The 16,491-nt window shown below is 53.2% G+C and overlaps 7 protein-coding genes across 7 annotated transcripts; 2 read left to right on the forward strand and 5 right to left on the reverse strand.

The window, feature by feature from the left end:
• Positions 1-494: 494 nt before the first annotated feature.
• Positions 495-1,088, forward strand: RHO25_009380 (uncharacterized protein; the record flags this gene model as incomplete). The annotated part of the gene is made up of 1 exon (XM_065603181.1): positions 495-1,088. The coding sequence occupies one exon, from the start codon at positions 495-497 to the stop codon at positions 1,086-1,088; it is 594 nt and encodes a 197-aa protein (XP_065459253.1).
• Positions 1,089-1,569: 481 nt separating this feature from the next.
• On the reverse strand, positions 1,570-1,989 carry RHO25_009381 (uncharacterized protein; the record flags this gene model as incomplete). Its single annotated transcript, XM_023600917.1, has 1 exon — positions 1,570-1,989. One exon carries the CDS (start codon positions 1,987-1,989, stop codon positions 1,570-1,572), a length of 420 nt encoding a protein of 139 aa, XP_023453602.1.
• A 266-nt stretch (positions 1,990-2,255) lies between these two features.
• RHO25_009382 (uncharacterized protein) lies at positions 2,256-2,770 on the reverse strand (the record flags this gene model as incomplete). Its single annotated transcript, XM_023600918.2, has 3 exons — positions 2,256-2,550; positions 2,603-2,636; positions 2,689-2,770. 3 exons carry the CDS (start codon positions 2,768-2,770, stop codon positions 2,256-2,258), a joined length of 411 nt encoding a protein of 136 aa, XP_023453609.1.
• Positions 2,771-4,314: 1,544 nt separating this feature from the next.
• RHO25_009383 (uncharacterized protein) lies at positions 4,315-4,882 on the reverse strand (the record flags this gene model as incomplete). Its single annotated transcript, XM_023600919.2, has 2 exons — positions 4,315-4,740; positions 4,802-4,882. The coding sequence occupies 2 exons, from the start codon at positions 4,880-4,882 to the stop codon at positions 4,315-4,317; spliced, it is 507 nt and encodes a 168-aa protein (XP_023453610.1).
• A 3,190-nt stretch (positions 4,883-8,072) lies between these two features.
• On the forward strand, positions 8,073-8,729 carry RHO25_009384 (uncharacterized protein; the record flags this gene model as incomplete). The annotated part of the gene is made up of 1 exon (XM_065603182.1): positions 8,073-8,729. One exon carries the CDS (start codon positions 8,073-8,075, stop codon positions 8,727-8,729), a length of 657 nt encoding a protein of 218 aa, XP_065459254.1.
• A 432-nt stretch (positions 8,730-9,161) lies between these two features.
• On the reverse strand, positions 9,162-10,496 carry RHO25_009385 (uncharacterized protein; the record flags this gene model as incomplete). The annotated part of the gene is made up of 1 exon (XM_023600921.1): positions 9,162-10,496. One exon carries the CDS (start codon positions 10,494-10,496, stop codon positions 9,162-9,164), a length of 1,335 nt encoding a protein of 444 aa, XP_023454114.1.
• An 843-nt stretch (positions 10,497-11,339) lies between these two features.
• Positions 11,340-16,244, reverse strand: RHO25_009386 (uncharacterized protein; the record flags this gene model as incomplete). The annotated part of the gene is made up of 2 exons (XM_023600922.2): positions 11,340-11,795; positions 11,850-16,244. 2 exons carry the CDS (start codon positions 16,242-16,244, stop codon positions 11,340-11,342), a joined length of 4,851 nt encoding a protein of 1,616 aa, XP_023454117.1.
• Between the last annotated feature and the right edge of the window lie 247 nt (positions 16,245-16,491).

A 16,491-nucleotide genomic window follows, 5' to 3' on the forward strand; every position in this document is an offset into this window, starting at 1 on the left:
AGCGACCTTGGCAACATCTATCCTGTTGCCATCGATTTTATTTCGGGACACCATAATCCATGCGATAGCTTCGTGAGCAAGCAAGCGAGACTGGCGCCTATTGCCGAAAGCGTCTCGCAAACAAGCATGACTCATACATTCACCTTGCGGATGGGACCCTCGTGCAGAAATGCTTCGAATCGCCTCTCCGTTCATGACCCACCACGCGAACCGCCTGACCTGCGCGTGCACTTCGTAACAGTCACGATTCGAAGCATGGTAGACCAGAAGATACCATCGATCGCCACAATATTGCAGTGCACGGACTTTCGCAGCGCTCCCGATGCTTCTGCCAAGGTCGTTCGAGTCGGCGAAAGCTCGCAGTCAAATACGGTCGCTCGGTCGACCTTCTCGAAGCGCAGAACTTGAGCTATGTTGCAAGCCACAGCAATGTTCCAGTGCCGAAGCTCTATGGAACATTGACAGAGGAAAGCACAAATCGGAAGTTCATCATCATGGAGATGGTACATGGCCAGACTCTCGCACAGACTTGGCCAGGTCTGACTTCAATTGAGAAGCATAATGTCGTGAGTCAAATTCAGGAAGCCCTGTCTGAGTTGCGCAAGATTCCTTCGACGGGCTACATTGGATCTGTCAACGAACAAGCCTGTGCGGGTGGCATCTTCTACAGTCCTCGCAGGGAGCACGATCCATCGAGGTTCGGGCCGTTCGCGACTGAAGACGACATGAATGAAGGCATTTTGCGGATGCTAGAATCTACCGAGCCAGCACCATACGTCGCGTTTCTGCGCACGCTTTTTGTGTCGACGCTACGAGATCACCGAACCTTGTTTATCCATGGAGATTTGCAGCCCAAGAATATCATGGCGGAGAAGACTGAAGCAAGTACAGATAGGGAGACGTCGATCAAGATCAAAATCATCGACTGGGAGATCTCAGGCTGGCACCCAGAGTATTGGGAATTCTGCAATGCAACACTTGCCTGTCGATTAAAATCGGAGTGGCTCGAAATCGTGCAAAACATCATGACGACGTATCCAAAAGAGTATTTGATGATGCAAGTGATTCGCGAGTTGTTCCTTTCCTAGCTCTATGTGCGCCACGGGTTTAGCGAGCATTGGACGAGGACTTATCCAAGGCGGAAGCAACGGATAACAATGTGGGGGAAAATTGAAACGGCAAGTAATAAACATCGAATGTTTGTTTCTTTGTAAAACTTCTCCAGCGAGCAAGAGGTAACCTGCGCGGTATTCTGAGGTGTAATCCAACGTGCTCGCCGAAGGGCGCTCTGGTGCATGTCTCAGACGGCGCTCAGTGCCGCAGTCGTGGCGCTTCGTCATATTGAGTAGCGGAGACCAGCATATCATCGGTGGAGGACGAAACAGGATATGACTTTTGGAGAGGGATTTCATTCGAGGCCTTGAGCGAGAAAATGCCAAATGGCTCGATGTGTATTCGCAGAACCAAACGTGTAAGTGGAGACACTGATGAAGCAATTTCAGTCAGCTTGACGCTTTTGAGTACGTCCGACTTGGTTCGATTTAACTTACAGGAAGACGCGAGCATGTCTCACAGCAGAACGAGCCACTCGTGTTCCGTGCTTCCGACCAGCAAGATCCCATCGGCAATGACCTTCGCCTTCGCGTCCTCAACCCACTCGCCGCACCGCCGGATCGGTTTCCAAGGATGCTTCGGCGTGCCATTCAGCTTAAGCTGCGCACCTGGAATAGGCACGCTCTCGCAAGCCGACTCGAAGTCGGACAACTTCGATTTCTGGAGGGTTTCGATAAGACGTTGAGTTCCAGCAATGAATGATGCCGAGTTGTCTGGACGATCGGAGACTTCCTTCTCGTACTTCATACCGCTTAGGATGTTACCGGTGACGTGAAAGACTAGGCCGCCTCCGTCAGTCTCTGTCTCGACAAAGAGGGCGACGTGGTTGAGCGAGCTCATGCCGAGGCGCTCGATGGTGTAGACTTTGTAGGACATGTTGGTCTTATTTTGGACTTGAGCCTCAAGAATTATTTGACGTCGCAAGGCCGAAGAATGGTGTTCCGGTAAATCGTCAGACCTTGCAACGAAGTGATCGACTTCATTAGAAAAAAAAGGGGGTTCTTTAAGCGTCGCACGCACGTGCTCTGTTGAGTGAATGGTATGAATCACAGCCAATAAGCAAACACTTCATTTACCGCATCGATCTAGGACACTGGTATGAGTGAGTCGTTTCGTGAATGTTCTGTTCGTCGTGTATCAATTCAATTCCCATCATACGCTTGCCTCTTCGTACCCAAAGCAGGCTGCTCCCACTTCTCCATGTTCTTCATCCAGTTCTCCATCGTTGGCTGGGGGATCTCTCCATGTTCGAATAGACCAGCTTTGAAGTAGGTCGTCTCGGGGCTTTTGGTTGCTTTCAACCAGATTCCACAGCCACATTCGTCGCACCAAGCCCGCTCCATAGGATTACCAGATTCGGCATTCATAGTGTGCAACTTGGGTGTTGGGCTGCTCGTTTCGCTGGTTTCGGTCTTGACGAACATGTGTGCTGAGTGCCTACTGATAGTCAGCCTTGCGATAGTGTGAAGGTCATTCTAGGGAGACTTGCATTGCTCCCGCCCACTTCTTGCAATCCATACAGTCTGCACCCGAAATCAGTATTGTCTGGATCAGGAATGATTCCAGAAATCGTACGACAGAGGTTCATCTCCGTTGGCATTGGAATGGTGTAGACATGGCGTCCACAGTTGCAGGATCCCGTGATCTTATCAGGCATTTTGTGTAGAATATTTCAATCTCAACTCAAATGAGTGTTACAACCTTGATGGCCATTGCGATTCCAGAATCACAAGATAGAATAAATAAGGCGAGGAACGGTCCTGCATGACGTAGTGGCCGAGGAGAGTTTGGTCGAACAGACAGAGGCGGGACAAATCTGCCGGGAGGTGCAGACAAATGTGGTCATTCCATAAAAGTCTTGGAGCCAGTTCCTACTGCATCGTGATCGCTCCAGCGGTGCATGGAGTCTTAGCTGGGAGAATAGTCGCTCCTTCTTGCTCAATATTGCGGACGGTGGACTTGTAGCTTCGTCAAAATTTTCGACCTGAGGACTCGCTCATTGATTGGTTGTCGGAGTATACTTAGAACTATACCAGCTTGGTATAATGACTAGCTCAGCAGAGTTGACGAATTGGTGTGAAGAAGAGGAGGGACAGAATTGAGCTGCCGCGTGAAGAAGAGTCTCGGCGTTCTGGCTAAATATTTAGCCGTGCGTGCACGTTGCGCTCACTTCTCACTTCCCGGAAGATGGGCAGTCACGAGCTCAACTCTCGCACAGCAAAGATGTCATCGATACTTGAATCAACATCGTGCAGACTCTGCGATCTTGCGAAGCCCAATGGATCTTTAACGAAGCAGAGTTTTGGCAGTGTGCCGCTGAGTTTGACGTACAATGTGTTGTAGCTATTGTGAGAAAAGATCTAGACTCAGCGACCAACGCATAGACCTCGTGCGGCTGCGTGGACGCTCGCGACTGTAGGAGGCCTGTGCCGCCAACGAAGTCACAGGCTCACAGCTACAGAATGGAGGCCGTGTAGCTGCCAGCATGAACGGCCTGGACGGCAGCTGGTTGGCACATAATTTGTTGCAAACAAAAGATTCTGGTTATTCAGAGACCAACATGAAACGACATTGGAGCCCGGGTACCGCGACGACAGCTTTGCGCAGCTTTGGACATTGATGGCATTCTCCCTTTCTCCGAGAAATAACACAACTCTCATGAGTCAGCGGAGATGATCTAATAACAGGAAATACGATGCTCGGAAGTCGATCTGATGACCAGCAAGTCATACTAGGCAAGGGCTGGGTAGAGTTCAAAGCTGGCTTTTCGCAGCAGGCATGTCGTGAATGCGACCCAGATGCTCGGGTCTCTCGATGAAGTCAGCAGAAATTGAAAGAGTCAAATGAGCTATGACCGATCAACACGTGTCTTGCAGAGAGAAGCCGAATGTCCGATTAGGAGACAGAAGAAAGCAAGCTATTCACCAGGTATTCCATTCCTTGCATTCTACAAAATGATTACTACTCAGGTAGTGGTCTATATGCTAGTCGTAGCGTCTGGGTCGGATCTAAATCTGTTGCTAGGCCAATAGCGTCTGTGGTCGGATAGTACATGCGTCGTAACAAGTCGTCATCATCGTCGTCAGCCATTCTTGCGCACCAATTCGTTTCCTCGACTTCTCAGCCTTCTCCTCCAACACCCTCTTCGCCTATCTGGTCCTTGGTTGGGATGTCAGCAGTAACAGCAGTACTGCTAACCGTCTACCAGGAGTACAAGTTGTTGTAATCCCAGTTGTTGCCGTCGTCGCTTTGAGGGTCATAGCAGTAGTTCCAGCTGTAATAGCCGCAGTTGCTGCTGTACAACTGAGCGTAGTACGTGTAGTACCAGGGGTAAAGGGAGTACAAGTCGGTGTAGCCATAGTCCCAGTAGTTGCCTCCACAGCCGTTCCAGCACCCCCAGTCGGCATTGTTGTTCTTGTTGGCTTGCTGGGCATTCTGGACTTCTTGTTTGATCTGGGCAAGCTGAGCGTCAGAGGGAGCGTTGGCGCCCATCTTCTCGTTTTGCTGTTGGAGGCCCTGCTGGAATTCTTCATGTTGCGCCGTCAACTTGGCTTGCACGGCGTTCGTGGATTGCTCGGCATTCTGAGCATTCTGGGCGTTTTCCTCACGGGCTTGCAGAGCCGCGATCTGTGCAAAACTTGTCAGCTTATCGTATTCACTGTGCAATGGTGGATGCTGGATCACTCACATCGGCGACTGGAAGTGGACCAGCGATGGCAGTGCCGACTGCGAAGGCAGCGACGGTAGCGACAATGTTCTTGAACTGCATCTTGATGGTAGTGAAGGATGTGTTGTTGCAGGAGTGATTGGAATATCGAGTCAAGGCTCGTTGGGCTTGGGAGAGGTGCTTGTTTGGCTTGGAGGTCTTGGTGCTGATGATTCTGTTTCAGAGGGACGACTTGCCCTTTCTTATAGCATTTCTGGCTTCATGCTTTCCGCGCTGAGCAGTGGGCTGGACACCGTGAATCGACCGCACTGACCAAAGCTATGCTCGTACAGTACGGCGTTGCTGTCCTCCGACAGCGTGAGTGCACAAACAAAGTTCAGCTTCTGACCAAGCACTTCCGCGCTTTCCCAGGACCTGATGGAGGACCGTGATCCGTATGACAGGATACCTATGCCTCTCGCACGGCCGAGTAACTTCACGACCTGGATCTTTCATCGTTTATGGCAGGAAACACTTCTCATTCGAAGTTGCAATTCAGGAAACGTGCTTTAAGTTCTGACAGACAACAGGTTAACAGGCATGCCATCTGGTCGGACAGTCGGACGTGGCGCTGTTGACACGCGTCGAACGCGAGCAAGCTGATCCCTCGAAGCCACATGGAACATTGTGGGCACGAGCGTTCCCAGCACTCACACCTCCAAGGCGGGTGGAGGGTACCGTAGAGCACCAAGTTCCTTGACTCCCCAGATCATCAGCTGCCTGCTGAGCATTACGGCATCCATAGTACACTGCACACCGCCAAGTGGATGAGACTGCGCATACTTCGTTTGCGCATGTGACGCACGTGAGATGTTCGAAGCCTCACCAAGTATTGACAGGGCCTCAAAGATCTCTGCGATTGGATCTGAGTTTTCGGTATGGCTACTTCGGCGCAGTGTGCGCTGGTCTCCCCAGTCTGCGCTCGGATCATGACCGAGTGTTACCTACACAGTTGTGTTGCCGTCTAACAATTTTTGGAGGCTATAATGCTTGATCGCGACGTCACTCCCATATGGCAGCCTGGTCAGGTGTTTCCAGGAATGTAATCGATCCTAGTGTGGAGCGGTCCAATATAGGATCACCGCCAAGGACTCCCTGGTAGACCTTCCCAGCGTCACCACTGGTCTGGGTCTTGAAATCTGCCTCGCAGAGCAAAGTTGTATGCAGTAGGTCAGTGACACATAGTCAAACATCCAACAGATGTCTTTCAACTCGGTTCTAGTTGTCCAAAGCCAGCATAGATGGCCAACCTGTAGACGCAGGCCTCGCAAAAGGAAGCTCGTAGCTTCAGCTGGCTCGGAGCTCGGGCGTGTGCACGCTTCGCGCGGACCACTAGATGAGGCTGGAGTCTGCTTGATCCGGCCGTTTGGGAGGGTACATCGGGGTCCTCTCTCACCGTCACCGTATGAGCCGCAAAGCTAATCGCGATGACAAAGTGTATTCACCACACTTGAGCGTGAGTAAGGGCAATGAGTGACTGCGGCCGTCCCAAGACTGCGAGAATGCGAGCAATACGGCGAAACAAATCCGAGACTGAGCGAAGCCTGGGCACTTCTGACTTGGCATGTAGGTCGTACGCAGCTTTTTGCTGGTCGGTTGTCATTCATTGCGTGTCTTCGCCCTCAGGCGCCGTAGAGCAGGTCTTGCCATCTTGTCACCAGGCGCCGCGCAAGGCGCGTTGCGGCTGTACGCCGACCTATGCTGCGCGCTTTTCCGTAGGGCTCGACTTGCGCAATGACAGGCCCGTAGCTTCCATACTGCAGCCGTACAGTCCGATGAGCCTTGCTGCTGCCCGCCCGCGGCCGCACGAAGCCAGGTCAGACACCAGGATAGCACTTGCCAGATGGGGCAGGCAGGCCAGCGTCCAGAAGCAGAAGGTTTGCGAAATCCAGGTGTATGTGTGTTGATTCTGTCAACGATTGGCCATTTCTTCCCGGTGGTCAGCAGAGAGCCATAGCCAGGCTGTGTCAAGAGCTCAGGAGGTGAAGACAGGTTTAGCTCGGCTGCAGACCCCCATGTCGCCGCGTCGGAGGATGACGCGCAGTTTAGCGAAGGTTCGTGCCGCTTCAAGGTGCTGATCTATTTCAGTCTCGATTACGACACCTCTTCCCTGTCCGCTGCCAGACACCGACCTGTCGGCCTCTTCAGGATCGTCAACCAACACAGCCCTACTTGGCTGCATAGTCCATAGCCTCCCGTGGCTTACTATCCACCGCAATAGATTCCCTATGCAGCAGACTTCCGCGATCGATGGAATACATCCACGTCGCTACGCTGACAAAAATGACAGACCAACTACCCCAACAGCCTCCAGCTTAGGCATCAGGTGATGGCTGGAGGAAACGGAAAAGGCGGACCTCCGCCAGCCATGAGCCCGCTCATCACCACTCAATTCACTCTCGCCGGAATCTGGAATCAAGACTCTTCCGCCAAACAGCATTTTCATCGAGTTTAATTCACTCCCATCGCATCTGCACCAGCGAAATCAAGCATTGCCAGTTCCTGGAAAGGCGGATGACTCCGGTATCCAGCATCAACGCTCTCGTCAGCCCAGCTTATCTCTCAGGAACCATTCTCGCAGATCATCCAGCTTCTTCGTCCACCTCACTCTTCAGCATTGGCTGGCAGTCGCCTTGCCATTGATACGTGGAAGCACACTAGTCGTGCGAACGCTGCTTCAAATCAAGGAACCTCTGAGCCATAGTGGCCTTACAGCCAAGTGACAGCCACGATCCAGCCTCCTACACACGCCCGAACGCCTGGAGCACCCAGACTGCAAGCCGCCATCCCATCTTTCCAGACAACGGCTGGAGACCGCCTCGACTCTTCACGACCCTTGCGGGGCGACCTGAACTGATTCGGTGCAATCTGGCTTCCACGCCGCGATCGTCTTTTGACGTTCTTCTCTCGCCAGCAACAGCGCGACAGTTCATAGCCGAGCCTCCCGCCGCTCGTCTGAGGCAACAGCAAGGCGAAGCATCCACTCCACGTCATCAAGTCAGGGAAACCCCTTCACAAATATCACCACAGAACGCCAACACCACTGCCAAGGAAAAGTGCATCACTTGCACGAGCCTCGAGTCTCCGACGCTAAACCCTCCACAATACTGCTCACCCGCGTGGCTGTCACCCGATTTCATAGCTTCTGCTCAAGGGCGATACAGCTTGCTACTGGTCTCAATCGAAGCCACATATCACATCTGAAAACTCAAAGCGCATCCATCTCATCATCACAACCCTAACCAACTCAAGTATGCTTTCCTGGATCCAGAAACGCAGCGGGCTCAGCGTCCGCAAGAAGAAGTATCAGCACTCCCGCTCCGATAGTTCCGCATCGGACTCGAGTACCTGCACGACTTCATCATGCGAAAGTCGGAGCACAATCCGGACTACCGTTACAGCCGGCACGGAATGGTCTGACCACGAAGACGATTACAGCAACAGCAGCAAAAGTTCCTCCGCAGCATGCCGTTGGGATCTCAAGACTCGAGACTTGCCCTCTCGTACTCCATCGTTCTCCTCCTTCAAGACGTCTGACTCTCTCTTGAGCTTCGAATGCCTTGGCGATGAAGCTATCGCCGTGGCTCGAACAGCGACGATCACGAAATGTAACGCCCTAAAGACGGTTCGCATCATTGAGAAGCCCGCGCTTCGCAAAGCCAAGTCCGTCGCATGCGTCAACGGTGGCAATCAACATGAGATCCGACCTCTGCCCACGCCAGGCACTACACCGGAAGGATGTCGACCACGTGCAGTCTATCAAGAGCGACTCAACTCGTGGGAGCAAGCAGGACCAAGAGATGGACTGTGTCCAATTGGACCCTTTGCTCCTCATCCTGCACATACTTGCCATTACCTCCATCTCCCCTTGCCTCCTGTTGCATCAGCAGGTCTCACCGCAGCAGAGTAGATTGTCACATGACGCAATCTGATCCAACATCAATGATTTTGCATGATCGGCCATGGCACACTAGACTAGACTGGAGACGAATATTTTCCTTTGTTTTGCATTGACGGTATACCCAGCACTGTGTGGATTAATGAGGGAGACGAACACCACGAGTCACGCGAGACACGCATAACGAGGAATGATTGATGGGATATAGGTTGGTAGTACCGTGTTGGATTTCAGATCAGAGAGCTTCTTACGACTCTCATACGCAAAAGCAATCGCGAGAGGTCTGCCATAGATGTAGTATAGCATGAAAAGTGTGCTCGAAGACTTTTCATTTTCCCTTGACAACAGCTGACGATCTTGATCCCAGGCACCTAAGCTGGGACTGCTCTTCCCAGTGTGATGCTCAAGCAGATGTGTGGAAAATCAGCAGTGGCAATGCACAGTTCACAATGGAAGTGCTGGGTCCAAGTCGACCTCAGGGAATGCCCGTTTCAACCGATCGTTGAAGCCAAGAGCATACTGCCTCCACACCTCTCTCTCTGCCTCGCTTAGAATGCGAGCTCCAAAAACATGCCTGGCAGTCTCGCCACCCTCTCCAACACAACACCCCGCCACATCGTCGTCTCTATTCCTTCCCTCTTCCATCATCTCCGCGAACCCATCGAAGAACAACTCATTCTTCTTCTCCACGTACTTCTGAAACCTCTCTCTCCCCTCCTCCATCTCAGCATCGACTTCTTCATAACCTGTCCTACCTCCAGCTGTCCCCTCTTCTTTCCTCCTCCACCACAACTTCTCATTCTTCCTCGCCAACCACCTCACAGCCTCATCCTCCTCCCTCCCAATCCTCAACCCCTCCTCCACAAACCTATACCTCCTCATCGTAACATGAATCGGTCCACCGAAGAATCTCAACATATTGCAAACCACCATCCAAGCCCTCACTTTCTCCTTCTCCCCTTGCATCCTTTCCAGACCATCCTCCGTCCCCATTGGAGCCACCGGGGTTGTGAATGTCTGATCAACACCCCACAACCCCTCCCTCGCAACCCGAAACACCTCCCCCCTCAACTCTGCGTCCAAATACGCAAACGTATTGTTCGTCTCTCCTTCCGCCCGATGTTTATAGAATGCCACAGAATCATACATTAGAACTCCGATCTCCGCCAAAATTCTCCATTGTTCTTCGCTGAACCAAAAAGCCATCTCTCCGTCGATTTCGAAATCATTGCAACGTAGTGCGGCTGCGACGGTGAAACGACATAATGCATCGCAGTCTCGGAGACGAAACCAGTTGGATGGGGAGACTGGAAGAGCGGAGCGGTAAGTGGTGAAGAAGCGGGTTCTTCGGTCATTGTAGTTGGCGTTCCTTGTGGTTGTGGGGGAGCGGGTTTTATCGCTGGTAACAACCAAGAAAGTCTTATACTCCCTTGCCATTTCCTCTGCTCTTTCTCCCTCTCCGAACAACTCTGTCAAAACTTCATCCAGATCATACGACCCATATAGAATTCTTCCCCCATTGTCTTTCTCGTAGGATGATAAATCAAACATCTCCCCTTTGAACTCCGCAATCGTCCCAATAATGATAATTCGCATGAAAGCCAAGTATCGTCGCCAATTCGTATAAGAAGGTATGACGCTTCGAGCGTATTCGAACGCGCAAGCTAGGATTTCGGCTTTGGTTGAGGGCGAGAGGATGAAGGCTGGGATGGGGTTGAGGTCGTGGAGGAGGGAGGAGGGGAAGTGCCAATTCGTTTTGGGCGGTAATTTGATTGTCATGGTTCTGATGTGAGTGGTTGACTTGTTGTGTGTGGTGGTCTGCCGCTGGAAGTGAATGCTGTTGTTGTTTGGTGTGTTCAGTCACCGATGCTCGAAGGTTGATGTGAAGCGAGAGTGGTCGTTCCGATGAGAATGGATCCGTTGTTTTATAGAGCATGCCTCTTGACGGAACTCCCTATTGAACGTGACTTGCTGAGCTGTGGCCACCTGGTATACCATTGTGAGTCTGTCCTCGGGTCGCGTGCCTCATTCTTCACCAGATCAAGCAAACAGATAAACATTATACCATTCTGAGCAGTCTTCAATACATGCTGTTGCCAGTCCAATAAACTAGTTTTGGTGGAGAAAAGGGACCTGATAACAATCTTAATTCTATACAAAAAGCGTTCCATCATATGGGATATCTCACTGTGATCATACCATGCCAGAAGGAGTAGCAAGGACCCAAAACGCGACGCCAGAGGATAGATCACATGTACACACAACACAAAAACGCGACTCAATGCAATGCCACCACCCTCTTCAACAACAACCGCCGAAATCTCGTGACTCGTTTCTGTTGCGTCGAAGAAGGTCCTGTATCCCCTCTTCATGTGCGCATGACCACTCCACGTTCCTTCTTCTTTTGGATTACTTCCCTTCATTTCGTGACTGAGTAGGGCTCAAGCAAGCGGTTCAATGCCGGACTGACCGCCTCCTCGTCCTTCTCTCCAGAACAGCTTTCAGGATTTCCATTTGGATGTCAAAAGGAATCACGAAAGCCAACTGCGTCATCTCTCGTACAAAGTCCTCGATAGCGTGTTCGGCCATGAGCGCGAGCTTCTCAGAGGTAGTAGAAGCTTCCTACAACTCGTCTCTCACTCTGTCGGTCGCAGCCGTAACAGCCGAACTCACAGTGCTGGCCGCCTCGTTCAACACACTTCCGGCATCTTGGCCGAGCTCGGAGATTCTGCTGCTTGCGCTGGCCATGGCGGCACTGAGCTGACTCTGAACACCTTCGAGGTACGTCTGCTCCTCGCCGTAGACAGCACTGCTGACGGCCGCACTGGCAGAGGCAGCCTGTTCAGCAGCTCTGCTCTGGATAGAGGAAGCGACAGAAGCGGCAGCATTGCTGGCAGCAGAGAGCGTAGGTGTTGGACCTCCATAAATTGCGGCGGAGATTGCGGCACTGGCTGATGCACCAATGTCGAGGATAGATGCTTGTGCGGCGGCAACGTATGGCTCCGGCGTGCCGTAGATGGCATCAGAGACCTGGGAAGCGGCATCACTGTACATACTTGCTGCGGCCTCGGTAGCTTGCTGCACGATCGTTAGCACTCATTTCATGTTACTTAGTATCAACACATTACGAACCTCGAATGTGCCCTTCTCTGTGCCATACGCTTGGGCACTGGCTGCATTGACAGCAGCATTCAGCTGTTCCTGGACTTGTTCGAGGATTGAAGGCACCTGTGTCGGTGGAACAAACGCCGCAGACACAATCGATGACATTGAGTCGTAAGAGTCGCTTGCGTAGCTCGAAATTTGCGACGCCAAGTTCGGGGCGCCCGTGGAGTATGCAGATTGTAATCTGCTGTACACACTGGCAGTGAAGTCTGGCTCTTTACCGACAACGAGCTCGGAGAAAAGCGCTTGAACTTGTTCAAACTGAGCTGCCGCAGCAGCGGTGGCCGAAGCGGCTGCGTCAGTGACTGACCCAGCATATTCAGTAGCATAGCTGTAGGCAACAGCAGTGAACGGAGCCGGAGCACCGTAGACTTGCTCACTTGCTTTGGAGATCAGAGCTTCCCAGTTCTCCGAGGCTTGAGAAGCGAGTGGCTTGTCAGTCGTTGCTGAAGCGGCATATGCAGAGCTGACAGACTTGCTTGCATCGGCAAGCTTACTCTTGGCGTAGTCCACGGCGTCCACGATTTGCGAATCCAGATGATCAAGAGTTCCCTTGTCGACTGTCGTAGCTTGCGCGCCGGCAGCTTCACTGGCCATCTCGTGAAGCATACTGTACTTTTCTGATGCTCCCTGAGTATAAGCAGTGTATGCACTTCGTGCAGCGCTAAGTGCATCCTCGATCGACTTTTGATAGCCAGTTGCAGTTGGTGTCGGAGCAATCACGCTAGATGCTGCCTCGACGAATTCGTTGTAGCGACCATGCGCCAGACCGAGTGCTTGGTAGTAGGCGGCCTGAGCTGATGCCAGATACTGCTGATGCACGGGGGTGGGCTCAGCACCAACAGCGATCTTGGCACTCTGGTACTGCTCTTGAGCAGCACTCACGCCATCGGCAAGTCGGGAGGATGCGACGGAAGAGATGCTTTCCAGATAGCCTTGGGTTGGGAACGCGGAATAGTAACGTGAGCTGGCGGCTTTCAGAGCGTTCGAGTATGCAGATTCTGCCGACTCAAACATCTCCTGTTGGACAGGCTTAGGAGTACCTGAGATCTGCGCAGAAACGCGGGACCTGACAGCATCGTAATGCTTGGAAGCTTCAGCTGCAGCATTCGAATACGCAGAGCTGGCCGCCGCGAGGGGCGCAGCAGTGACAGGAGTACCATAGGCGGCATGAGATGCAGCTGTGAGTGCAGATGAGTATGCAGCTTGAGCGTTGGCGAGAACCTGTTCATGTACGGGCAGCGGTGTGCCAGATACTTGCACAGAGATGAACGACTTGACGGCTTCGTACTGGGACGAGGCCTGGCTGGCAGCATTGTCGTATGCTGAGCTGGCAGCCGCGAGTGGTGCTGCAGTAGCTGGAGTGCCATAGATGGCGTATGATGCAGCGGTCACTGCAGCCTGGTATTGATGGTAGACAGAGCTGGTGGCCTTGTCGGCGGCGTTTTGTGTACCGAAAAGAGCGCTGCTGGCAGCTGAAAGTGCGCTTTCGTATTGTGCGCTGGCGAGGCTGCTCACACTCTCAACGGAACCTTGCGTGGGAGATGCGCTCTTCAACGCATCTTCGATTGCCTGCGTGAGCTGACTAGCTTTGTCACCGGCTCCATTGATGATCTTCTGAACGCTCTCGCTGTAGTCCGCGTAGAGGTCTCCTGTGTCAACCATATCGCCATAGTCGCCCTCGATGATAGGCTCACGCGGCTCCTTTAGTTCTTGTGCCATAGCACCAGCGAACACTTTCTTCGGTTTCTTCGCCGCAGACTCGGCTGCGTCGGCGATATCCTCAACATCGGGCAGGTTGTCGTATGCTGAAGCCGCAGCAGATGATGCGGCGTTTGCAGCAGATGAGACGCTTGAGGATATCGAAGAAGCAACCGGTGTGTGGGTGGCACTGCTAATGGCAGATGAGGCTTCTTTCACGAGGCTGTCAGCACTCTTGCTCGCCTGGTCCTTCTGAGCTGCAAGCATGCTGGCAAGCTTAGGGCCAACACTCTTTGCACTCTCAGTTGCCGAGGACGCAGCATCCGTGACAGAATCCGTGAAGCTTGATTCTCCTAGGATTGCGCTAGATGCAGATGAAGCGGCCTCTTTGACCGTGTCAGAAAGACCGGACTCGCCTACAATAGCGCTCGAGGCTGAGCTGCTGGCAGCAGACGCAGATTTGGAGATCTTGGATGCGGCATCAGACGCAGATTCAGAGACCTTGGATGCAGCACTAGAGGCGGATTGCTTGACGGTGTCGGACAAGCTGGACTCGTCCAGTACGGCGCTGGAAGCAGAAGCCGCAGCATCAGATGCTGACTTAGACGCCTCGGACGCGATGCTCGAAGCCGACTTCTTCGCCTGGCTCGCTGCACTCTCGACAGACCCGGTGGATGACCCCACAACCTTTTCGGAGAGGCTCGACGCCGCAGATGATGCTTGACTGGCGACGCTCTCTACACTTCCTGTCGATCCGTAGACGGCCTCGCTAGCCTGCGAGGCAGCTTGAGAAGCTTTCTCGGCGACAACCGGGGTGGCACTCTCAACAGCATCTTGCTCGGAGCCGAAAACAACTTGAGATGCAGCACCTGCAGCACCCGCAGCTTGTTCAACGATGTACTCTTTCGCCTTGCGGACTGGTGGTGGAATGGTCTTGGTTTCAAAGTCGTCGCTGGCATCGTCGGCGGCAATTTTCCACTGACCGACTTTCTTCAGTCGGCCAAGCTCCTTCGCAGCGTCCTCAGCCACGCCCATGGCGACTTGCTCAATCTCCTCGACAGCATGCTTGGCCTCAGTGAGACCCTTGTGTCCATGCGCAGCTTTCTCAACATCGTTGCGCCACGTCTGCTTCGCCTTCTTGATGTCGTTGTACTTGCTCCACTGCTTGTGAGGCAGCGAAGACGAAGCATACTTGCGTCCAATTTCAGTGAGGCGGAGCTCACGAATGCTATCAACAGTCTCGAGAGTCGACTGCAGTGCCTTTTCAACCAGGCTCTCGGTCTCGCTCTGGCGTGTTTGGCGCCACTCGCGGACGGCTTGTGCCTTTTGCTTGATGCTCTGTCCGGCAGCACGCACAGCTTGGACCAAGTCTTCGTTGGCAGCTTCGATGTCCTTCTCTTCAGTGTCTTCCGGCAGGCTCTTGACGATCTGCTGAATGCGACTCTTCACGCTGTTCATTGCAGACTCGCTGGTCGCCTCCAATTGAGTGACAAGAGCGTTCCCGACACTGTGGGCGCTCTTGACCTGTTGTGTGGTGATTTCTTGAATACGCTCTGCAAGATCCTCGGATCCTTCCTCAACAGCCTTGTGGCTAATGTCTTCCCAGCTCTTGAGGTCTTCGGTGAATTGAGTCACAGGGTCAGCAGACGGGGAGGGTGTAGAGTGGAAAGCGGCGCTCGCAGCAGATGATGGGCTCTCGGTAGCCTGGCTGAGGGTGGACGAGGCAGATGATGCCACAGATTCGACGCTTGCAGATACCTTGGCAGATTTGGATGAGGCTTCAACGCTACTGATTTCAGCTTCGAGCTTCTTGCCATCCTTGTATCTGCCCAGGCGCTCGGTGATACGCATGAGCTGGGGCTCAACATTTTCGCCGTACAAGATGCGGATGCGTGGCCAGATGTTGCGTGTCCAGAAGCTCCAGGCAGTGCTACCGACGAACTGGGCCTGTGGCAGAGCAGTGTTCACCGCGAAGGCTTGTCCTTGTTGATAAACCTTTTCCGCGTATGGAGCCGTCTTACGGTAGACGGGTTCGAGCTCCAGCTGCCAGATGTCCGCAGCGGAGTTGACCACGCCGTCATAGTAAGGCTGGACAACATCCGTGGCCTTCTTGACGTGTGGAGCCAGAGACTGCTGGTATTGCTTTCCCACTTGCTTTTGTGCTACATCGAGTTGTGGCTTGATGGTCTTTTCCCACTGCTGCTGGCCCAGCACCTGAGCTTGGGCGAGACGAGGAGCGGCATAGGTCTCGTAGGCAGAGTATGCTGGCTTGTAGACCTTCTCGTTGGCGACATCGTAGTAGGGTTGTGCTTGGCGCACGTATGGGGCGAGGTATTCGTCGTAGTATGGTTGAGCGTAGGGCGTGACAAAGTCTCGTCCCTGCAGGTAGGTCTTGCAGACGTGGTTGGTGTCGTCGTTGACCTGACTCTGGCTGCTGGGGCAGTGGAAGACGATCTGATACAGGGCATACCAGATGAACAGCTTCACGCCTTTATCAGCAGCCCAGCCCGACCACGTCGCTTTGCCTTTTCGGCGGAGGTTCCGCGAGGAGCGGCGGTGTTGTTGGCCGTGGTGGACAGTGCCATTCGGCGTGCCGTCCATGGTGGCAGATTTGTTTGCCTGGGGCGGTTTGGCGGTGGAGGCGGAGGATTGGGAACCCATGTAGGCCTGGAGATGTTTTGAAGCTCAGCAACTTTACGGTTTAGCGCGAACGCTTGCCGCGCGAGCTTATCTGGACGACGCGGTGGACAAAGCAAACGACTCTCACAAGCGCATAGCAAAAGTGAACCGAAGGACGAGTGACAAAGGGAACCAGTGATGCTGTCGACGAGGACAGGTGAAGAGACACAGCAAACAGCGCGGCGAGTGCAGTGCGGTGGGCGGGCGGGTGGTTATGGGCAGTCAAGCA

This window comes from Cercospora beticola, chromosome 6 (genome assembly GCF_033473495.1).
Source record: "Cercospora beticola chromosome 6, complete sequence".
Taxonomy (NCBI): domain Eukaryota; kingdom Fungi; phylum Ascomycota; class Dothideomycetes; order Mycosphaerellales; family Mycosphaerellaceae; genus Cercospora; species Cercospora beticola.